The sequence below is a fragment of the Dipodomys merriami genome, unplaced genomic scaffold (assembly GCF_024711535.1).
Source record: "Dipodomys merriami isolate MVZ:Mamm:240054 unplaced genomic scaffold, mDipMer1.0.p SCAF_8, whole genome shotgun sequence".
Lineage (NCBI taxonomy): Eukaryota > Metazoa > Chordata > Mammalia > Rodentia > Heteromyidae > Dipodomys > Dipodomys merriami.
The window spans coordinates 20,950,220-20,974,418 of record NW_027206401.1 but is presented as its reverse complement, the minus strand read 5'-3'; the positions used below and the strand labels follow the sequence as shown (position 1 = coordinate 20,974,418).

Genomic DNA, 24,199 nt, shown 5'->3' with positions numbered 1-24,199 from the left:
CGTGGTGCTGAGGAATCGAACCCAGGGCCTTGAGCATGCAAGGCAAGCGCTCTACCACTGAGCCACCTTCCCAGCCCCCCCACTCCTTCTTCACATGCTTATCCTGAGAACACACCCAGACACCTGCGTGCTCCTCCCAACCTATTCTGCTCCCCAGACAACCCAACCTGCAGCAGATACATCTGATAGAGAAATCTCACACTTCACTTCCCTGACCTGTCTGGGTTTAGGAGGAAGAGGGCTTCAATTTAAAAATAAATTCAATCTCCAATATGAGTATGTACTTAATACTATTTAAAATGCTTTCTCAGGGGGTGCCGGTGGCTTCTGTGTATGTAGATTTCCAGAACAGGTTGGAATGTGGGTGAACAAGAACAAAATAACTATTGTTAACCACATACTTCATTTGGGCTACTCAAAAAACTACCTACAGAATGTCCTAACAGAGAAAGGTCAGATTTTTATGAAACAGAAGGCAAGCATTTGAATTAATACAAAGCACAAACAAGCTCAAATGACACATTTATTGTACAGTTTAGTTACAAAGGAACAGAGTATAAACATAGTAATGATCACAGGAAACAAAGGTCAGGAATATATATTTACATAGCAAATATGGGCAAAACAAAATTCTACTTCCATTTTGTAGCACTTAATGGTCAGAATGTACTTCTAAGAATTATGTCAGGAAGAAGTTCAAACCTATATGATTAAAATGAATGCTATCTTAATGAAAAATATTACAACTGCATTTTCTTTGACAATCTCCAGGTTACTGGAAACCAAGTAAACCAGATTGCTGACAATTTTTAAAAGATTCAAAGGCACTTAAATTAGGAAATCACAGTTGGTTTAAAATACTGAGGTATATATTCTACTATCAATTATATTAGTACACAGAAAAAAAAAATTCATAGATCTAACTCTCTTCAGTAGCCAGTTAACTCTGGATCTTCCTTCTGAACTCCAGAAGCACATAATTTGCAGCCTTCCACAGGCCTCACCAACAGAGGATGTGCGCCTTGGAAAGGCAGAGGAAGACATGTGGCACATTCCTCCACCTCTCTTCCCAGGAATCATACCTATTTTTTTCCCCTTAGATCACTGTCCAAACTGAAAGAAAGCAAACATAGAACGTACTCAGATGTCAAGGAAGATGGCAAGACAAGCAGCAGATAAACCTTTAAGATTTCATTCACTCAACAGCATGTAGTGATCTGAGAGTGGGCCGTGGGCACAGTCAATACTGTACTCCAAACTGAGGACACAGAAGTGAACAGAAAATTAAACTATGTATTAGTCAACTTTGTGGTACTGTAATTAAATACCGAAGGCAATTAGCTTATATTGAGAAAAGGCTTATTTTGGCTCATGGTTCTGGAGATTCCAGTGCAACCTTAACAGCTTCATGGATATGGGCCTCAGGCCACTCAGATCTTGTCAAGGTCAAGCTACTATATATAAATGGGCACTTGTATTTTTCATATCCAGTGCTTTATGTTATAAGCTAACTGTGAAAACAAACATGTGAAAGTAACAAGAATGGGAATATTAACAGCCAAAAAGCTTACATGCAAAGGTTCTAGCATAAAGAGCACAACTTGAGAAAAACTTAAAAGATAATGTTAGATTGTTATAGCTCACCCTTGAAGTTTCTGGACTAGAAAATGGAGAAGCTTCCCAAGATCTATCTCCTGTGTCAAAGGAATCATCTTGTTGAAATGCAAACTTCTGCTTCAGTGCATGTGATATTAGAGATACTGGATCCCACTGGGAACTTCGTCTTTGCTTCTTATGAATGGGCCTACCACCTGGTGACCTGGTTTTTAAAAACATTGACTAATTTAAATTTTTTTAGCTTCTTGTTGACAATCACATTAGGAAAATAAGCATTGTAATTATAACCTAATTAGTCTTCAAGAACGTGGTGTCATAAAATAAGAACTCTGAAGGAAAGTATGAATTGAGAATCAGAAAAACTAAGAATCCACGTGGGTTAAGACTGTACCACAACCTTGCTACAGCCTGGCATTCTTTACTATCACTGTCCTGAAAAGCTTAACTTTAATTTTCTAATTTTCCAGTGGGAGGAAAAGTTTAAATATTTAAGAACTTTTTCAATTTTTTTCATGAAAATGTTTTGGCTAACCACTCATAACCATTCAGTCCTCACTGAATACTTACTATTGCAGGATGCTACTCAAAAGAGCATACAGTTTAAAACTGATGAATTATTTATTTCTGGAATTTCCCATTTAATAGTTTCAGACCATAATTGACCATGGGTGACTGAAACAATGGAAAGGAAAACAGTAGATAAGGGGCCCTACTATATTCCTGATACTCTACATAGTAAGGTATCAAAAAAAAAAAAAAAAAACAGAATTATAAGGCCATAGAAGAAATAGTCAAAAAGGAGTATTTCAGTGAGGAGCAATCAGAAGTGATAAGGCGTAAGAAATGAGAAAAACATCGACATGATTTCCTTAAAGCATTGTTGACAGCATTTCAGCACCTTTCCCTGATTATAACTTACCGTTCAACAGCACGAAGCTTCACCTTATCCATGTCCTTTAGAACATCCAACATGTTTGGAACATCAGCATTTCTTTGGTCTGGGGAATGGTTATAAATGTTCTTCCTCATACTTGAGTGCTGCCTTTTCACTTCAGTTACTGGAATATCTGAGTCACCAACATGGGTAGATCCAGATTGTATGGGGGGGCTCCATGGAGGCTGGAGAGAAGGACAGTGAGGAGGAAGTGGCAGTGGAGGAGGAGGAACCGCTGATTTTGGAAATGGATCTGGTTCTGCTCTCAGTTGAGCTGATGATGGGGTCCCTCCTACGCCACTGTCTTCATTCAAGTCACAGGAACCTAAAACCAAGGCAGTGTGTTCAAGAACTCATGCAACATTCTCTGTCACACAAAATACATAAGTAACACGAGAATCAGAACAGGAACCCTTTGTAAGAGTCCAGCCAAACTGTACATTCATTTTTAATCCAATTAGGGATTATCAGCATGTATTTTAAAGAGAAAGCAAAGTGGTTTCACAAGTGTTCCTACAGAATCTGAGCTCCATTCTCCATTTAAAAAGCTAAAACATGATCAACAACTTGTGGTTAGGAACACTAAGCTGACACATACACTCTATCAACATAGTGAGAAACTAGCACCTTCTTCTCTAGGCATGAGCCTGAAAGGAATACACAGAGCATTTAACTAGTTTCACCAACACAATTACTCCTAACAAGACAGTGAGTAAGCTGATAATTGTGTATTTATATATCATTATAATCCTTTTTTGTATCTAAACTATCATAAATTATGACTTATTTCTATAATAAATCATGTTATAAATATATGCTATATACATATACTATACAAATGATATGTGTATATATTATGTATGCATGCACATACCTTTCAATGCTGTCTTTTTTGGGGTTTTTTTTTTGGGAGGTCCGGTCGTGGGGCCTGAACTCTGGGATTGGGCACTGTCCCTCAGCTCTTCAGCTCAAGGCTAGCACTCTACCACTTAAGCCACAGTGCCACTTCCGGATTTTTTCGTTTTGCTTATGTGGTGCTGAGGAATCGAACCCATGGCCTCATGCATGCAAGGCAAGCGCTCTACCACTGAGCCACCTTCCCAACCCTGCTGTCTTGTTCTTTAAACTCCAATTCTTTTCCTTACTCTCCATTTCTTTTCTAAAGAACTAGAAAGGCTTACTTAGAAGATGTGTTACACCAAAGCCTTCCCCTCATTACACATGTCTCAATGTATTCTAAATAAACTTCAGATATGATGTTATATACCCAACCTCCTGCCACATATTTGATACTGGCTACAGTTCCTATTCTAAACTAAACTAACTTAAATCCCAAAGAAGAATCGTGTAGCTGAGACACAAGTCCAGTGTTAATTACCAGAATTTCTACCACCACTCAGTTGCTTCATCGCCACAATCGCAGCAATCTGAGAGCGAAGAAAAGTTAGCTCATCTTCAAGGGCAGCCAGCTTTTCAATCGCAGCTTTGCTTACAGGTACATCATTTTCCATGCACATGTTCTGCCCAGGTGACAGGTGAAGCCGAGCTGGTTGCAAAGGAGGAAAAAATTCAAATTCTTCGTCTTCCTTTTCCCATGTGCTTTTTCTGTAAGTATAAAGAAAGAACAGAAGGAGATTTTCAAGGAAAATTTTCATCAAAAAAAGAAAAAGAAAAAGAAACTCTCATAAAAATCAAAAGACAACAAAGCAGGGACAGGGATTGTAATTCAGTGTTACACTACTTGCATAGAATGTACAAAAGTTTGTCTCCAGTACCCCCCCCCACACACACACACAAAACTGGGTGTGGTGGTACACACCAGTATCCTAGCTACTTGAAAGGCATAAGAGGATCACAAATTCAAGGCCAGCCTGGGAGGAGGTAAGGAGACTTTGTCTCAAAATTACACACACACACACACACACACTCTCTCTCTCTCTCTCTCTCTCTCTCTCTCTCTCTCTCTGCTGGATTCTATAAATCACATTTATAATCCCAAGTACACAGAAGGCTGAGATCAGGATTGAAGTTCAAGGCCAACCTAGTCAGAACATTAACAAGATTCCACCTCAGAAAATAAGCCTGTAATCCTAGCTACTCAGAAGGCTGAAATCTGAGGATCATGGTTTGAAGCCAGCCCAGAAAGGAAAGTCTGTGAGACTCTTATCTCCACAAACTAACCAACAAAACCAGAAGCAGAGCTGTGGCTCAAGTAGTAGATAGCAACCAAATCCTAAATTCAAACTGCACCCCCCCAAAAAAAAACAAAAACAAAAGCAGAATATCTTGGTTTATACCTGTCATCCCAACCACAGTAGAAGCATATTTTGGAGAATCAGAGTCTAAGTCCAGCCCAAGAAAAAAATGTGGGATACTATCTGAAAAAATAAATTAAGAAGCAAAAGGTAGGGGAGTAGAAAAATCCCAAGTTCAAAGTAAGCCCCTAGGGAGGTAGAAAAATCCCAAGTTCAAAGTAAGCCCAGGCAAACGTAGCAAGATCCTATCTCAAACTTAAAAAAAAAAAAAAAAAAAAAAGACTGTGGACACACCTGAAGTAGAACACTAGCAAACAAAAGGCCTTATCTGAATGTACTAATATGTAAGTTAGTACTCTCTAGGAGTAATACATCCTAATTTTGTAATAATCTGTAATATCATGGGAGATTCATTCCAGGATCCCTTGCAGACACCAAAATCTATAGATGCGCAGGTCCTTGTATTAAATGGTATCATAATCTGTAAGTAAGCAATGAACATTTCCTTCATACTTGAAATCAGTTCTACTTATTAATCGTATACAATGCTGATCGATCACTTCATTCTCATGGATTAATGCAGTAACAGGAGCACAGAAAATTCAGTTTTTCTTTGGAGAATTTTCAAGAATTTTTCTTCAAGTAGTTTTAATCCAGGGTTGTCTGAATCCACATATATGGAGCGCAAATACAGAATCCATATGGAACCCTTGTATACAGAGGGTAGAATGCTTTCTTAACACCACTGTCTAGTACACAATAGTGAGTCCCATATAAATTTTGGTTCAGCATATAAAAATAAATCTAGCATTTATTTTATAGAAATAAAAATGTTTTGTTTCTACTATACAAAACAATGAACATCCATCATGATTCTAATACTTTGTAATAATCATACTTTTCTAGATTTGATGTCAGATTGAGTATACTAAAAGAAATTGGTTAGGGTACCAATAGCTCAGGCCTATAATCCTACTTACAGTTCCTGACCAGGCCATGCAAAAGAAAAAAACAAAAACAAAAACAAAACAAACAGAAAAAAGGAACTTACTAGGTCATTTTTCATCACAAAAAAGCTGGGCATGATAGCATATACCTATCATCCTAGCTACCACAGGAAGCATAAATGGGAGAGAATTAAGAGCCCAGGATGGCCCAGGCAAAAAGCAAGACCCTATCTCAAACAAAATCAGAGAAAAAGGACTAGAGGTATGGTTCAAGCCTAGCAGACACAAAGTCCTGAGTTCAAATCCCTCTCCCTCCCCCCCCCCCCCAAAAAAAACCTCTAAAAAATGGAAGATATTAGTAGGATTCAGCAGAGACAGAGAAGGAGAAAAAAGATGATCATTGCAAATTTCAGCACATGCAAGAATTCAGATCATAGCTATATTCCACTTCCCAAGAGAAGCATATGAAATTACCGATATCTGAGGTGACCAGCTTCTTCATCATTTGCCACACACAAAATATCAGCAAAAGATGGAACCACAGATCCACAATTATTAGATTCCACAGAGTTCAAGTGTGGGATCAACTAAAATAAAAAAATGAAAAAAGTCAGAGCTCTCTGAAAGGCATTAATACATTAACAATCCAAAGGAAACAAAAAAGGGGAAAGGATATACAAAAGAAAAGCATGTGATCTGTGAACAAGAGAAAATATTGCAAGGAATCTTATACTATAGCCTCAGTGTGTAGCAATATTGTCTTCCTTGGTTAATAAAATAGTACATATATATGTATCTATAGTATATATAGATATATAGTCCATAAAAATAAGTAAAATAAGATCTCAGGTGTTCTTTGCCCCTATTCGTGTTTGAATGTAATGGTAAAGAAACAAAAATATTCAGGGTGGGTGCAGGAAACTGGTGGCTGGCTGTAGTCCTCGCAACTCAGGAAGCTGAAATCTGAGGATAGCAGTTCAAAGCTAGCCTGGGCAGACAAATCTACAACACTCTTATCTCCAAATAACCACCAAAAAAAAAAAAAACCCACACAGAAGTGGATATGTGGCTCAGATGATTGAGCAAAAAAGTTAAGAAAGAGTTAGAAGCCCTGAATGAAAGCCCAAAGATGTGCACCAAAAAAAATTTTAATCAGGAAATGACTTGTTTCCAGAGACAGACTGTTAGCTTCTTGCTAACAGTATCTAGGATTTGTCCATAGGAGCCCATCAACACCTTACTTACCTCAAAATTAGGTCTTTGACAAGGTTCTAAAGGAAGTATTTTCCCAATAATACGAACAATACTCCGAGCTGATCCATATTTATTTTTATTTTTCCAAGTTAGCAAAACCTATTTAAAAATAAAGCTTAGTTTAAAACACACTAATTACACTTGTTTAAACATCCAAGAAATAAAGGAAATGCACAAGATGTAATAACATTTATTTTCTAAAAAGAAAATATAGTATGGCATGCTCTTAAAATATCTTCAAAGAACGATTACATATATTTTTAAATAATCTGGTTTTTAAAATATTAAAGTGAAGAAAACTCTTTTTAAATAGGAAAAAAAGAGAGGAAAGGGGAAGCAAATAGCAAGGGAGAGATAGAAGAGGGGAAGATACATCAGATTTGTTCTCTCTTTTCAATACTGTCCTAATACCTTGGAGAAGGATTTTCTTCAGAAAAATTTATCCCCTCTCCCAGCAACTAAAAATCTCACCTTTTGGTCTAAGCAAACTAATAATTGTTGGGAATGGTAATACACATCTATAATGCCAGGATTCAGGAGGCTATGGAAGTAGGACTCCAAGCTTTTTCACTCAAAGCTGGCACTCTACCACTTGAGCCACACCTCTACTTCTTGCTTTTTGCTGATTAGTTGGAGATTAGAGTCTCACAGACTTTTCTGCCCAGGCTAGCTTTGAACTATTAGATCTCAGCTTCCTGAGTAGCTAGGATTACAGGATTACCTGTAATTACCAGAGAGAGAGGATACTCTCTCTCAAATTCATTCTAGATTTGGTGAGGTTTTAAGTTGCCATCTTATATACGCCCAAACATCAAACTTGCTCATAAGCTACCTGAATTAGAAGTTTTATTTATCTATAACCAATCTAACTCTGTGAAGGTCATGTCATATATTTTATTCCTTTTGTATTTTCTATTGACATTTAACTTAAGAGGGAAATAGGTCCTGAAAAATATTAGCACCCTTCTTTTCCATTTCAACTATTGCTATTGCAAACTCATCTTTATTCCACCTAAGTGGAAAAAAAATTTTGCCTAAAAATATTTACATATAGCCCATTTTCAAAACAAGACACAAAAACAAAGACAGTAGATTCATTCTAAACCATTAAAGGACATTTACCTGGTCTATGGGAACACCAAAATATGCCAGAATCTCTCTTAAGATATTCAAGATCAGAGACATTGATGAAAAAATTCAAGGTAACATCATCAATTTCTCGGTACCTTCAGGGGGAAAAAATTAAGCAAATATTACTTTTGACAAGTACACTAAGCTGTATGAAGTCGTCTAGAAGAAATCTTTCATTATACCAATTCTGGCCATCATTATTTTGACGAAAATCAGAAAGTCGAGGAGAGGGGGATTTTAACTAAAATTTCAACTCATCTGCTAATACATTAAAACTCTATGGGATGTTTGAGTCTTTCTAAACCGGCTACGAGCTGGTTTGAGACTGTGGCTGGATCTGTCCCGACAGCTCTCAGCCCTCAGGACCCGACAGCCCTGGGCACTTGGGACAGCTGACAGCACTGGGCACTCGTTGGGACCCATCACAGCGGGCAGGGCCTGACTCAGAATGAAAACCACCTCTTCACACAAACGTAGTGGATACCACTCATCCCCCGCGCTCATTTTAAAGATAAGAGAAGTGATGGCGGCAGGCGACTCGACTCAACCACCTAACCAGCACCTGGCGACCATCCGAGTCCAGCCTCGCGGCTGGCTCTCGGCGACCCTCCCCACACCCGGCCGGGTGGCCTCGCTCACCTATCCCGAGACTGAGCCTCAGCAGCCTGCGCACGGGACGTGGGGCGTTATGGAAGCTCCTCTGAACCATCCACAGAGCGTTGATGCGAGTCCAAGGCGCTCAGGTTACAGGACCCAGCAGTGCGAGCACACGTGGAGGCCGGGCGGTGGAGAGTGGCAGGCAGGGAGAGAGGGCCAGGCGGGAGAGAGCCCGCACTCGGACAGTAGAGCTCCGCCTGGACAGCAACTAAGCAGCGGCTTCCTCCCCACTTCCGCGTCCCGGAACCTTAAAGTCAAACTCCGCGGGCCTGGGCCGCAGCACGATCTCATTGGACCAAGATGAAGACCGCGGCTTCTGATTGGCCCGCGGATGTGACCTTTTTAGAAGGGCTTAAAACCAAACCGGGCGCTGGTGGCTCACGCCTGTAATCCTAGCTACTCAGGAGGCTGAGGTCTGAGGATCACGGTTCAAAGCCAGCCCGGGCAGGAAAGTCCATGAGACTCCTATCTCCAATAAACCACCAGAAAACCGGAAGTGGCGCTGTAGTTCAAGTGGTGGAGCGCTCGCCTTGAGCTGAAAAGCTGAGGGACAGCGCCCAGGCCCAGAGTTCAAGCCCCATGACCGACAAAAAAAAAAAAAAAAAAAGCGGGGGGGCTTAAAACCGTGGATCCTTTCCTTCTTCTTTAAGGGGGCGGGCCTTCCCGCAAGGCAGCCAATAGCAGCGGACAGGAAGTTGATAGGCGGGACAAGTTTCCCGGGAAAGTGACACACACGGGACCAAAGGTAGTTTCAACACCGCTTAGAGCTGTTTTTAGAGAAGCCGTGTGACCCAAAGGGACGTGCCCTCCCACGTTCGAGGACCACCGAGTCGGTGTCGGGGCCTGAAGGCCTGGGCACTGACCTTGGGACCTTTTTTCCCCAGGGGTAGCACTCTACCACTTGCGCCACAGCACCACTTCCGGCTTTTTCTGTTGACTGGTATTGAAGAATAGACCCCAGCGCCTCCCGCTCGCTAGCACCCCTCCACGAAGCCACACTCGCAGCCCGAGTCAAATAACTTTTTGAACATCTGTTGAATCCCTCCCGGATTAATGTAAGCTAAGCATTACTCTTAAACTTTTGCAATATTTAAATTAATTCGTTCGTGCACTAAAGGCTTCTGGTTATCCAGGATACCAATAGGGGGCTGGCCATTCCCTTAGCCTAACCAAGGATCCGCAGTGATGACATACGTTTTTAGTCAACTGGAGCCGACTAGCTTCATGAGGGACAACACAAATTCCTCTCCTTGGGAAAGCAGGAGTGGCATTGGAGTGGGCTAATCTGTGCCTACATCCTGACCTACATCTGAGGGAAATTTTGTAATTTTTAACTTCTCTGAAGATTATTTATTCACTCAACTAATGCTGGGTGTCTTACTATGTGTCAGGCACCATTCTAAGCTGACCAGGTCCCTGCCCTCCTACAGCTTATATTATAGTGAAAGGATCAGTATATAGTACTAATACACTCTGTCAACTGGTGTCTAGTAGGCACCCAATCCACTTGTTGAATAACTGGACAGGAAAAGATTTGGAAGTAAATAAATGCAGAGCAGTGATTGATCACTTTCCCAGGTATTTGAAGGAGGGAAGGGCTAAAGTAGCCAGAGAGCGCTGATTGACAATGTAAAAAGCAACTGGATTCCTACATGGAATTAAGCCAGACAAAATTTCCCCCAATTCTGTCATCCTTGGTTCTCCTAAGTGAATAAATCACGACTTTATAATCCCAACTTCAAAAAAGCTAATAATCTGTGTAGAGTACCCTTCAAATAGTATTCACAAATAGGGTACATTTGTTTTTTGAGACTTTCGTGTACACTTCTCTTAACTTGATACAAGCCCCGTGGACCTGATTGCACTTCTATCCTTTCCTCACTGTAAAGATCTGGTCCCAGACCTAGTAGGTCAGCTGAGTTTGGTAGAGAAAACTGTCCTAGCCATTCCAGCCTATACTGTGGGTACTTCAAATTATCAAAGGTATCAGACTCACGACTATCAGCTACTGCCCAGTGAATAAATAGCTGGTGGCTGACGGTCGAGAGACAATTCTTTACTCTCACATCTTCAATTCATATTTAGAGAATCATGGAAATATTTATCATCCAGTTTTATAACAAATGTTATTAGCATTTGGTTTTGCTACCTAGCTGCCAACATTTTCCAGAATCACTAATAATTTTCTTACAGCTAACTTTATGGTTTATTCTGGTTTCCCAATGCCAGATGTGTATTATTCATACTAGTACATTCAAGGCCAGGAAGTTTCTCAATGAATGGAACTAGGCCAAACAATAGTTTAAGCAAAAAAAAAAAAAAAGCTAAATGTTTATTTTCCCAACTTCCCAGAAGAGAAGCTCTGTGACCCCGTACTGATAGTAAAGCAAACTCAAATTACTACACTGTGATAGGTTAAACTATTCTATCAAAAACCAAGTAATTGCCTGTCCAATCTTCCCAAGTGTCATAAAAGGGTAATACAAATTGGGATGAACATGACCAGAAAACTCAAACTTTTAATTCCTATATGTGTGTGTGCCTTTTTCTTTCTGCATTGCCAAAATCCATATATTATGCTCATAAATAAGAATACTTTTGTTCACTATGTAGTAAGGGTTGGCTAAAACCTCATCAGAAAGTTTTGTTTTCCCAGTTGGATCTTCAGACCGTCCAGCTATGTATCAATCCTCCACTGTTTCTGTATAATCCTCCACCCTTTAGTGATAATAAACCCAAATAATTTTCAGTATTGTTGTGGTCTAAACAACCCAAATTTAAAATCCTCCTTCATAAAAATTCAATAGCTCGTTTTGATTGCCTTATAACTAATTAATGGCAAATTGTCACCCACATAAACAAATAAACATGGCATAAAACCTTGAAAATCTTAAAAATACATTTTTCTATCTTGTGTTGAAATGTTTCCTTAAGTAATCACTAAAAAATTCAGTTGTTGGATGAGTATGTAGGCACACACCCTAGCACTCAAGAGGATTGCCATTTTGAGGCCAGCATGGGCTACACAGTAAGTTCTAAACCCAGGTAGACACATTTTCTTCCTGTCTCAAAAAGGGTTCAGGAAAAACGTTTTAGTTTTTCACTCCCACTTAGGAGTGAGAACAATGTTTAATCTTGATTTACATCATCCAACCTTTTTTTTTGGGGGGGGGGTTCAGCATTAAGTAACAAAGGCATTCCTGACAAGCTATCCACTGAGATAATTTCTGCAGAAAACTTGCTATCGCAGATTAACTGGGGGGTTTTGTTTTTGTCAGTCATAGGGCTTGAACCAAGGGCCTGGGTGCTATCCCTGAGCCTTTGTGCACAGGCTAGTGCATCACATTGAGCCACAGGAGCCTCTTCCTGTTTTCTGGTGGTTAACCGGAGGTAAGAGTTTCACAGACTTTCCTGCCCAAACTGGCTTTGAATTGGATCCTTACATCTGAGCCTCCTGAGTCAACAGGATTACAGGAGTGAGCTCCCAGATTGTTTTGTTTTGTTGGTCCTGGGGCTTGAACTCAGCCTGGACACTGCCCCTGAGCTCTTCAGCTCAAACCTAACACTCTACCACTTGAGCCACAGCGCTACTTCCAGTTTTCAGATGGTTAATTGGAGATAAAGAGTCTCAGACTTTCCTGCTTGGCAAATATTCATGTACCTGTTTTTCAAGCGGCTTCCAGTTCTGCATATTAAAATGAAGGTGATATGGAATGTTTTTCCTGGTTTGCACATGATTTGAATTTGTTTACTTCTACTCTGGAAAACTCCTTTTTAAGTACTAGAAACTTGAAGTACTGGACACATAACCTATTCCAACTATTCACATGACCCTATTTTAGGCCTCAAACTTCTAGTTTGAATATACCAAACATTAGACAACTTACTACAACCCAACTTTCCTGGTTCACAGAAATCTGTACTTGCTCAGAATATTTTTACTATGGAAATAGGAAATGAGACGTAAGTAAAATTAAGTGACAACCTGGAAACAATGTGCTAAAATTCAATCACACTCAGACAAGAATTTGTTGGGCTGGGAAGATGGCTCAGTGGTAGAGCACTTGCCTGGCATGCCTGAGGCCCTGGGTTCGATTCCTCAGCACCACATAAGCAAAATGAAAAGAGCCGGAAGTGGCGCTATGGCTAAAGTGGTAGAGTGCTAGCCTTGAGCTGAAGAGCTGAGGGACAGCGCCCAATCCCAGAGTTCAGGCCCCACAACCGGACCCCCCCCAAAAAAAAAAATTAAAAAAAAAAAAGAATTTGTAATTTTTTGCTAGGGGTAAGGCATAGGACAAGGCAAGAATGCAAGCTGTTCCAACAACCGGAAGCCATTGAAGCATTTTTAGCTTTTAAAATGACATTGTGCACTTAAAAAACCTTCCAGAAGTGGAAATATAAAAGATAAAATAGATGAGTCAAAAACAACCATTGAAACTAAAAAATGCTGGAAAAAGGCATCATAATATACTTACTGCTGGTGGGAATGGTAAACTAGTATAGCCACATGTAACCACTATGGAAAAAAAAGTACCAATTTCTCAAAAAACTAAACATGGTTACCTTATATCCATGAAACTACTTTTGAGCATTTATATGAGACTGCTTATCAAGATACAAGTAAGTCAAACATCAGTGGCTCACACAGGTCCAAGGACCTCACAATTTGAAGCCAGCCTTGGCAAGAAAGTCTGAGACTCTTATCTCCAATTAACTTCAAAAAAGGCCAGAAGTGGTTCAAGAGAGCACTAGTTTGAGCACAAAAGATCAGGGGTAGCACCCAGGCCATGAGTTCAAGCTCCAAAACCAGCACCAAAGATAAAGATACATGGAAAACACCTGCAAATCCATGTTCATCACAGCACAGTTTACAATAGTCAAGTGTCCCACAATGGATCAAAAAATGAGTATTATATATACAATAGAATTTTATACAGCCATCTAACAATGAAATGATTTTATTTGGAAGTAAATGAAGCAGAAAAATACACTGAGCCAGCTAAGCACTAACGGCTCACTAAAGGCCTATAATCCAAGCTACTCAGGAAGCTGAGACTGGAGGATAACAGTTTAAATCAAGCCCAGGTAGAAAAGTCCAGGAGTCTCATCTCCAACCAGCAAAAAGCCAGAACTGGAGGCATGGCTCACATGGTTGAAATCTAGCCTTAAACAAAAAAGTTTAGCAAGGAATACAAGGACTGGCAACAGGAGAAAGCAAAACCAAAAATTAATGTATGACTAACTTTACACGGACTAACCAGAAATCTGTAGAAGTATAGTACAGTATGTCAGTCAGGAGCTACAGGAGGAGAAATAAGAAACAGCTGCTTAATAAAAACAGGTTTCTTTGAGGTCCTGAAAGTATTTCAGAACTGTAAGTGGCACATTATGAATGTACTAAATTGCTAATGCATTGTTTTCAAATGGGTAAATTTATTTTATGTAAATTTCATCTCAATTAAAAACTTTTAAAACTTCACAAATGTTTATATAGATGCAACATTTGCAATGATCACAAAACTGGAAAACAAGGTATTCTTCAGAAGTGAATGACAGAGCAGACCACTGTGGGTCATGTTCAACACTATTTAGCAGTAAAATGGAGTGGACTCTTGAAACACACACCAAGCAGATGAATCCCCAGAGAATCATGTTGACTGAGAAAAGCCAATCCCAGCTTACATGTCTGTTTCTCTGTATGTATCGAACTTTCTTGAACCAACACTAGAGAAGCAGAGAGTAGATCAATGGCACTGAAGGTAAAGGAGGTGGTTAGAATGTGATACTTACAGTACTGGAAGTGTACTTCACTTTACCAAGTATCAATTCACCACTGGGTGGAATACAATCTGCAGTAACTTTCAATTGCATAAGAACTTGTGATCTCAAAATAAAAAGGTTAAGTTAAAAGTTTAAAATTGTCAATCTGTCCTAGCACACAAAGTTCTGTGAAAATGTTTCCAGTTGAAAAGGAGGCACATTTTATGTTTCAAAATAATCTGTCAGTGTGGTAAGAACTGCACAAGATCTTACTAAAGGAAACAATCCTTTAGTTATTAACTAGAGGAGAATTTAAAGGAAGGCCCTGTATTTAACACAGGAATAAACTACAAAGCTAGAATGCCTGTTTTTTAGTAATGATTCACTTATGAGTTACAATTTCTCATTTTCCCAGGGAAAGATAATAATAGTTGAGGAATTTTATCAACATATACCAAGTTACTTATATAACTCATATAAATGAGTTAATATTCTGGGTTCTAGAAATAAGCAATAGAAATCCATAAGGAAGAATACATAATGATTTCAAAATTAGGTAAACAAACAGCAGCTGTTACCACTTATGACATTTTATTGGCATATGACAATTTACAAGAGTCCCTGTTTATACATCACATTGAGTAAAAATCGTTTAGCCATCTACATTCATCCTTATTGGGTAATATTTTTTTCTCAAATTATAATTCCCAACAATGATTTCAACGGTGACAAAAAAAGGGAACAACAGCAATTCCTTGAAGTAGAATGCAATTGGGGGAAACATATTTTGCTTTTTGTTATTAAAATTCCTAGGATGGTGAAAAGCATACACACCCAAGAATTGAGTCATGGCCTTCTTAAACATCTTATTTTTTCTGGAAAAATCCTTTGGTTCATTTTTATTTCTTTGCTCTAGGCAAAAGAAAGTATGTTAATGCAGCTATCCAAGTTATTTTCTGGCACTTGTAATCTAGTAACTTACCAAAGGAACTAACTCAGCTTTAAAACATGTCACAGTGTAGAATTAAAATTGTGGCTTAAAAAAATAACACATACTACTTGTTTATATGCTTAGCTCTAAAAAGGTAACAATCATAATGGTATTATACTGTGGAATTCTCATAATTACCCTACTCTACAATGTCTGGTAGGATATTCTTTTCTCAACTTAAAGATAATAAAAGTAACTAAAAGTTATAGCACTGTATTTATATAACTTGCCAACTTCCTATAAATAATTTCTCAGCAAATTCCATTCTGTCTTAAATACAAAAGCAAAACCTGCACATTTATAAACACGCATAGATTCGGTGTCTAACCAATTAGTAACTTTTAAAATAAGTTTATCTGTATACTTGTAAATAGAATGGTCATGAGAATTGTGTGAGGGGTCAAATCCATGTTGTTTTAATATTAGTATCACTCCAAATGCAGTATTATGTCCAGAATAATGCAACACATACTTGGCTTTGGTGGATATTCATTCTGATTTACTAATTTCAGAAACAATTGTAAAAAATAATACAACACTAAGAATCTTAAGCCAAAGAAAGTGTATGCTAACTTTGGTGTAGTTTTGTTTCTAATACCTCCTAGCTAAAATCCCCGGCTATAATCAAGATGAAAGACACACTGCAAAATCATCAAAACTGAAAATTAAAGAGCCTTAAAAGCTTACATTAATAGTGAGCATTTTTAAATGCAAAAATATACAAGTCATCCAGCTGAATCCAATGAATCTGACTTCCTTTACATATTAAAACAAAACACAAACACTGAAGTTTACTATTTTTACTCCTTTACATTTAAAAAAAAACTGACATTTAAGATTAGCTACCTGAACAATAGAAAACAAAAAGGCCATTTTACAAATTACAACTGAAATGAGGGGGAGTGGAGAATCAAGTTAAATCAATACTACAATTTTCCTGACAAAATCTTTTATTGGTGACATTAGAACATGTTACTTAAAATATTATACTAGTGAACAGTTATGTTGTCTGCCACTTCTTGTGATTACACTACAAACTAATCTTCAGCTGTTCAGAAGCTCAAATAAGTAAGCTATCAAATCATATATTGCATCAAATTACTCTGCAGGATAAACCTCATCCACACCAATACCAGAAGTACAGGTTTTGTTCTTTGAATACTAACATGGTTCTGTGGAACAAGGATTTTTGTTTTCAATGTCACTACAAACCAGTTTCCCTGTCTCAAACAGCTGATACTAAAGACCATGACTCAAGCTATCAAAAGAATGTAAAGAGAATACTCAATTTTGAACTCAAATAGTGATGAAAGACTCCTAAAAAGGATTGTTTTGTAGGCCACGGCTTGCTTTCATTAAAAATAATATTTTCTCAACTTAATAATTTTTACTTTTATAGCTGTTGGCAAAGCTTGTTTTTCCTTAATATTTGCAGAAATGTTAAGCTGGTTTGACCAAAGTAACAACTTCATGGTATGTTTCAAACACCAGTCACCCTACAATGTAGTGTTCAAATTAAGGATATGGAGTTAAAATTATTAGTGTGGTCACTACAATTTCTCTTCAAGGATTTGTGTAGAGCTAACGTTTACTTCAGAATAAAACAGTAACAAACAGGGAGGAGAGAATCAGAACTTTCACAGAGCTGTACTTGACCATATCATATAGACAAAGCAGAATTACAATGCATGTAACAAAAACAGTAAAAGTTCTTTTTTAAAAGTTGATAGTTACAAATATGGTACGTAACAATTTTCTACTTTTTATCAGTACGATTTTCAACATACAGTCTACTGTTTCTTCAAGGTATTTGAAGACTTTAAAACAAATTTCTAGACTACTTGCAAACAGTAAATTTTAAGTAAAATGCTTACATTCTTATATGAAAACAAAAATCAGGTTAAAAAAAATGGTGGGTGCAAGTTCTGCTCTCTGTTGCAATCTTACTTCAGAATCACTATTCCTAAGAGAAAAACATAAATAAAGATTAATAAGGATGTGAAAAATGGAAGCAATCCATAACAATATGTTTACCATGAACCCATGCTAAATTAGAATGTCAGAATAACAAGGAATACAATTTTTACCTTTTCTTCTTTGCGTCTGTCCTTCTTTTCTTCATTATTTTCCATGGTCTCTTCTTCATCTTCAACAATCCCATCCCCTTGGTATTTGTCATGAGTCCATTTTGGACTACTACCTGATTTTTTGAAATTAAAGCGCCCTCTGCCACGTTGAAAAGTACCACGACCTCTTCCTCTTTTGGCCCAATAATCCACACCATCATCTCTATCATCATGCTACAGAAAGGTTAAAAAAAGAAAAATCAATGAATCTTTCTTGTAAAGATGATTGCTTCTTCAATCATAAATCATGTAATTATTCGTCTGGAGATTAGTAATGTTCTAAAGCATAGTAAAACAAACAATATAACTGATTTGTCTTTCAAGAAAAAAATTTTTTTTCAACAAAAAAGTTCCATTCTCAAAGAACGATTACAGCCTACTACTTAATAACCCAAACACCAAGGGTGGCCCAGAGAACTATTTGGGGACTCTCAACTGCTAAATTATTACTTTCAGTATTTTATTTTAGTTTCCATATTAGCCTGTCTAGTCATACTCCACCAGTATAATAACTCTACTAGTTATTCATCATTACAGTAAAATAAAACCACCAATGTGTCCACAAAAATACCAGTCATAAGGTTGTGGCAAAGGATGTAGCAAAAAGCCACACAAGTGCCACTGCAATGCTGTAACATTCATTAAATATGTGGCAAGAAAATTACATCTTACATATAAAAACATTTTAAAATCTCATCAAGAAGTATACATACATTCTTCTGGGCTAGACTGTCAATATCAAATCACAATGGCATAGTTTCTAGTGTAATATATTTCAGCTACTTCTATACTGTAGTTCCTAATGTAATATGCCTCAGTTATCTTCTTTTGTTCTATAGCTATTTCATTTGAACCTTTTGTCACAATTAGCTTTATAAATACATATTCTCTAACTTGCAAATTATTCACAAAACCATCTACAAAACTGAAAAGTACTGGACTTTGTAGATGAGTAAAAAATTATCACATTCCAAACATGCCTTTCTGTGTATCCAATTAATGCAGCTTACACTCTTACAAGACAAATACTGAGATAGTACAAGACAGTAAAAGACTACAAGGAAGAAAGGACTTCCTATTAATCTTTTCCAAGTTAATGAAAGGGAATATGGATGACTCTCTGAATAATTTCTGGAATTAAAAAGGTACAAATTTAAGGATATCAGGAAAACCTTCATTTCAAAATACACTATTTTAAAAGTCTGTCACTTAAAAAAACTGCCTACTCAATTATGTTGTATCATGCTCCCTATGGCGTTAATATCCAACTTTACTGCCTTCAGTATTCCTATTATTCATTAAGTCTGGAAGTAACAGTATGGTTTTAAATATTACAGAAACCACAACTATATATGTAACTTCTGAGAATTTATCTACTCACATAAACACTTGGAAATCAAAAGAAAACAAAAAAGGAATCAGAAAAGGTACCTGGCTAAGCTCTGAATGGAAGATGATAATTATTTCTAAAGTTCTTTCTATGGGTATGCCGTTATTCTACATCATTTACATGTATTTACTTACCTAATCCTCTAAACACTTATGTAAAATACTGTTAGTATCCCTCATTTACAGATTTTAAAAAATTAAGGCACATTAAGCACAGAATCAATTTCCCAGATATGCTATTATTAGGTATCTTAGAGTTAGCAGAAAAAGGAAAAGCAATGGCAAAACTAGATGCCAGAGTTAAACTAGCAATTATTTTTAGATACTTTTTTTTAACCTAAGTTTCAGATGATAATGTAATAGCTAAATATACACTAAGCTGGGGATCTAAGGGAATCCTAATAGCTATTTAAATTTTTTGATGCTCTTAATACTCAAATTCTTACATCCAAAATTTCTACCTCAATATTAAGATTTCATAGATGGCAAACAATCAGAAGTTAGATAGTTACACACAGGTAAAAAATAATTTATAAAAAAAAGTCCATGTTAGAATGAAACTTTCTGGATCCTCTTCTTTCCTTTACATAAAAGAATCAACTTTCAAGGGACTTATTCATCCTCTGAAGAAACCTATCAACTCAAAACTGGGAACTTGTCCACTTCAGTGCTGTCCTGCTTATTTCATTCAATTCTTCATACTCACCCCATCAAGACTGTTCTACCTAATACTAGTTAGCATCTCCCCTGGAATTCCAATTATTGAAAACATTACCATGCTCTTTCATAAACTCAGTTTTGACATGGGAAGTTTCAAAAGACAATACAACCAAATGCTACTGTAGTTTTACAGTACTTTCACAAATCTAGCTCAGGAGGTTCGATGCATGTGCTCAAATTCTAACTCCAATCTTACAAGCCATATAATGGTCACGCTATTCAATGCCTGTTTCTTTTTTCTGTAAAAACACTTCACTTTAGGAACATTGTGAGTCAGTACATGTGAAACATTTAAACTCCTATTACACTATGTAATACTAATATTTCATTGAAGGGAACAACATTTTTATGTCACCCAGTTATGCGGAAAGAACCTAAGGGAGGATATAGGTATAAATATCAATTTTTTCTGACTTGCAAACCGTTTTAGTTTAGTTTCATCAACACTAACTTTCTTTTTTTTTTTGTGGATCATGGGGCTTGAACTCTGGGCTTGGGCGCTGTCCCTCAGCTCTTCAGCTCAAGGCAAGCGCTCTACCACTTGAGCTACAGCGCCACTTCCGGTTTTCTAGTGGTTTACTGGAGATAGGAGTCTCACGGTCTTTCCTGCCCGGGCTGGCTTTGAATGGAGATTCTCAGATCTCAGCCTCCTGAGTAGCTAGGATTACAGGCGTGAGCCACCGGCGCCCGGCCAACACTAACTTTCTAAACAAGTCACAATATCTTTACCTAGGATGCAAATTATTTAAATTCAATATCTATATAAAACCGAAAGTTATCATTTCATTATATATTAAGAATAAAAATAACTATGGGAATTATTTATGAAGAAAATTAAGGTCTTCTACTTGATATTTTACTCAATATCAACATGATACATAAATACACTTTATACACAGACCAAAATTTCGAAGTATAGTTCAAAATAGCAATGTATAAAGTATTAATTTTACAGGTAAGTTGCTGAATTCTTTAACACCCTGGTATTATCAATAAAACTACCACCAACCTAAAATGATTATATTTCCATTTAGATAAAAATCTATTATAGCAGAATCTGAATGATTAACAGCAGGTAGATTTTCATAATTACAATCTACTGGCTCACTATTCACTTTCTCTTATTCCATTTTTCATACTTGGTCCACTTGTCTGGCTTTTATTATCATTACTCCAGTCCCACATTTGAGACAATGATCTTTCAATCCTCTTCTAAATACAAGATCTTATCATACCTGTAATGGTGAACTCTAAAATGATGCTTCTGATCTACATTACTGGATATATTTGCACTTGACTACCTTCAGTCACTTCAAATTAAGAACAGAGTAAGTTTCTCCTTAATGTAGTTACCTGTTCTCTAGAATTTCCTCTTCCTACCAACATCCAATTAAGGTTGTCACACAGTTCCCACAAATGTTTTCTCATATTTTCTAAAATATAGTACCCTACTACTTCACTCAATAACTCTCAAATCTTGTAACTATCCTAATCATTATCCCTTTTCTAAATCTTACTTAGAACGTAAATTTACAGCCAGGGAATCACAGTATCAGAGTACAATGGCATATGCCTGTCAGTTGGGCAACAAGAAAACACAAATTAAGGATCACAGTCCAGGCCTGCCTGGGAATAAAGTGAGACCCTATCTTGGAAATAACCAATGAGGAATAATAGAAGAGGTAACTCTGATGAAGATTCATTCATAATATATGTAAATTGATATGTTAAACTGAAAGCCCTTTACAACTCTTTATAAAGATATTTAGAAAAGGGAAAGGGGCAGCAGAGTAGCTCTAGTGGTAGAGCACCTGCCTTACAAGCACAAGACCCTGAGTTCAAACTGTACTAAATAACATTTTTAAAAAATGTTTTAGGGTTCTGGTGTCTGACACTTGTAATCCTAGCTACTCAAGAGGCTGAGATCTGAGGATGCATGTCCAAATCCAATTTTGTCTGAAAACTCTGAGACTCTATTTTCAATTTTTTCATAAAAATCCAGAAGTGAATGGAGGGGCAAAAATCTAAGGGAGAACACCCTGGCATTAAGTTCAACTCCCTGTTAAAAAAAAAAAACACACAAAAACATAATGTTTATATGTAAATTCTGAATACAAAAAATAGATGAACCTTTTGAAGTTATCTTTTTCATTTTTGAATATCAACTCAAAAACAACATACCCTGAGTTTCTCGGCAGTAAAAGCAAGTATTATACATCATACACAAAAAAAAGGTGGGGCTGGGAAGGTGGCTCAGTGGTAGAGTGCTTGCCTTGCATGCATGAGGCCCTGGTTCGATTCCTCAAGCACCACATAAGCAGAAAAAAGCTGGAAGTGGTGCTGTGGCTCAAATGGTAGAGCACTAGCCTTGAGCTGAAGAGCTGAGGGACAGCGCACAGGCCCAGAGTTCAGGCCCCACGACTGGCAAAAACAAAAAACAAAAAAGGTAACTCTTTCAATTTCCAAAAGAGGCAAATGAAAGTTAACTTTTAAGTATTGTCAATTTTCTACAAATTCACTTCAGAATATCATTTACACTCAACAAAGAAAGTGTGTCATAATTGTTTTAATCATAAAAAGTCAAATTAAGAAAGCATGCTCTAAAACCCTTACCATTTTTTCTTTGCTTCCTCCAAACAACTTACATTTCACAACTAGCCTTAGAAATATAACTTCACTGATACTTTAAACATTTCTCTTCCTTTTAATGCAAGACAGTTTTTCCCCTTGACAAACTGCAAAAAATTGTAATCTAGAGATACCAAAGAAGCCACAACCTCAAGCTCTATCCTTCGAAATCTACTTCAGAGGCAAAAGCATTCCACCAAAAGATCAAAATCAGTGTATCCAGTGATTGCATTTTCTAGAATGTGATTTTTTTAATTTTCCTTCTTTTTTTTTTTGGTCAGTCATGGAGCTTGAACTCTGGGCCTGGGCACTGTCCCTGAGCTCTTCAGCTCAAGGCAAGCACTCTACCACTTGAGGCGCAGGTGATTGAAGAGTCTCACAGACTTTCCTGCCCCGGCTGGCTTTGAACTCAGATCCTCAGATCTCGGCCTCCTGAGTAGCCTGGATTACAGGTGTGAGCCACTAGCACCAGGAATATTTTCCTTTTATTCCAATAAATTTGACAACATTCCTAAGACCCTAAATCTTTTCCTGACTTTCATTTAAAGAAATAGCTGTGATGAAAGAGGATATAAGAAGTCTCAAATATCTCCATCTTATAGACAAATATGAAAAGTATGTTAAGCTCAACTACAAATTATGTTCTCTGAATATTGCTTATGTTTAGTTTATCCTGATCAGCCAGGATATGTGTTTTTCAATGTTATGTTTTTCAAGGAAAACATAAACGGAAGTAAGGGACCCACATTTTCAGCTTTTAATAGTGATATTTTTAATGGTTTCCCAAGTTATGGTGAATTCTCCTCGTGAATATCTGTACTCAAATGTATTCGTCTATTATGTTCTGAAAATTAATGCAAACCAAATAAATATAGATTTCTAACACCCACCAAGAAGTACTTCTTGCTCTTTGGGGTATATTCTGGATCCCATTCCTCTTCCTTCGGTCTCTTTTGAAAAGTAGTATTTGAGTTGTTTGGACCAGTATTTGTCCCAGCAAAAACTCCTCTGGCTCTTCCTCTGCCTCTAATTCGAAACTGATTAACATTAACAAAATTGTTTAGTAATGCAATCGAAGGTATTTAGTTACATGCAAACTCTAACTTTATTGCAGTAACAATAAAAAACATATCCTAATTTCCTACCTAAATATCTCTCTCAGCTCCACTGAGGATTGAAAAGTAGCTGATGTATAACATAGGCTAAAAAAAAAAATTTAAATAGAAAACTAAAACCCTTTGGTACTCAAAATTAAGTAGGTTAAGAAAAACAAGCTGTGTTAGAAGGCTGCCCAAACTAGTATTTTAAAATACAGAATATTTCCCCTTTTCTAGTCAAACATTATCTAATTCTTCTGAATTACCCAAAAGTAGGAGTCCAAAGTGCTCAACCACTTCCTTAACAATGTGAAAGCTCTTCTCTTTCCCAATAATCTAATTAATGAACAATTACTAATACCCAACTCAACAGAGCTCAAAGTAGAAAACAATCTAGAAATTAAAAAGTTAAGAAGATATGCTACTTTTGAGGACATTTATTATAGCAAGTTTACATGGAGATAATTTCTGCTACGTAGAATAAAAGGGAAAGTTACATGATTTTCTATAATACACAAATAAGCAAGGATTTGAAGAAAAAAGGCAAAAATGAAATAATTCCAAAAAAAGGCAAAAATGAAGTAATTTCAATATAGCGATGAACACAGTAGTGTTTTTAGCTTTTTTAAACAGCCTTTTGACCTGTAAGCAACTGTGGAATTGAAGCTAAAACATAACTCTCCTGAATCTTGA

At 37.2% G+C, this 24,199-nt stretch overlaps 2 protein-coding genes across 5 annotated transcripts in view; both read right to left on the bottom strand.

Moving 5' to 3' along the window:
- Positions 1-501: 501 nt before the first annotated feature.
- Mtfr2 (mitochondrial fission regulator 2) lies at positions 502-9,578 on the bottom strand. 2 transcript variants are annotated; one of them, XM_070010905.1, is made up of 8 exons: positions 8,778-9,578; positions 8,130-8,233; positions 6,999-7,106; positions 6,228-6,340; positions 3,930-4,156; positions 2,537-2,876; positions 1,645-1,819; positions 502-1,113 (listed from the first exon to the last, which is right to left on the bottom strand). In XM_070010905.1, the coding sequence occupies exons 2-8, from the start codon at positions 8,190-8,192 to the stop codon at positions 1,102-1,104; spliced, it is 1,038 nt and encodes a 345-aa protein (XP_069867006.1). In that variant the 5' UTR covers positions 8,193-8,233; positions 8,778-9,578; the 3' UTR covers positions 502-1,101. The 2 variants fall into 2 exon arrangements, with proteins under 2 accessions (XP_069867006.1, XP_069867007.1); XM_070010906.1 differs by lacking the exon at positions 8,778-9,578 and adding an exon at positions 8,598-8,703.
- A 5,551-nt stretch (positions 9,579-15,129) lies between these two features.
- Positions 15,130-24,199, bottom strand: part of Bclaf1 (BCL2 associated transcription factor 1) — a 31,683-nt gene continuing 22,613 nt past the window's right edge. For 2 of the 3 annotated variants that reach the window (XM_070010522.1, XM_070010523.1), the window contains exons 11-13: positions 23,300-23,446; positions 17,634-17,846; positions 15,130-17,509 (exon numbers count right to left, since the gene is read on the bottom strand). In XM_070010522.1, the coding sequence (XP_069866623.1) occupies positions 17,504-17,509; positions 17,634-17,846; positions 23,300-23,446 (366 nt within the window). In that variant the 3' untranslated portion in view covers positions 15,130-17,503. The remainder of the gene's footprint in view (positions 17,510-17,633; positions 17,847-23,299; positions 23,447-24,199) is intronic. The other variant, XR_011369350.1, reaches the window with a different exon arrangement.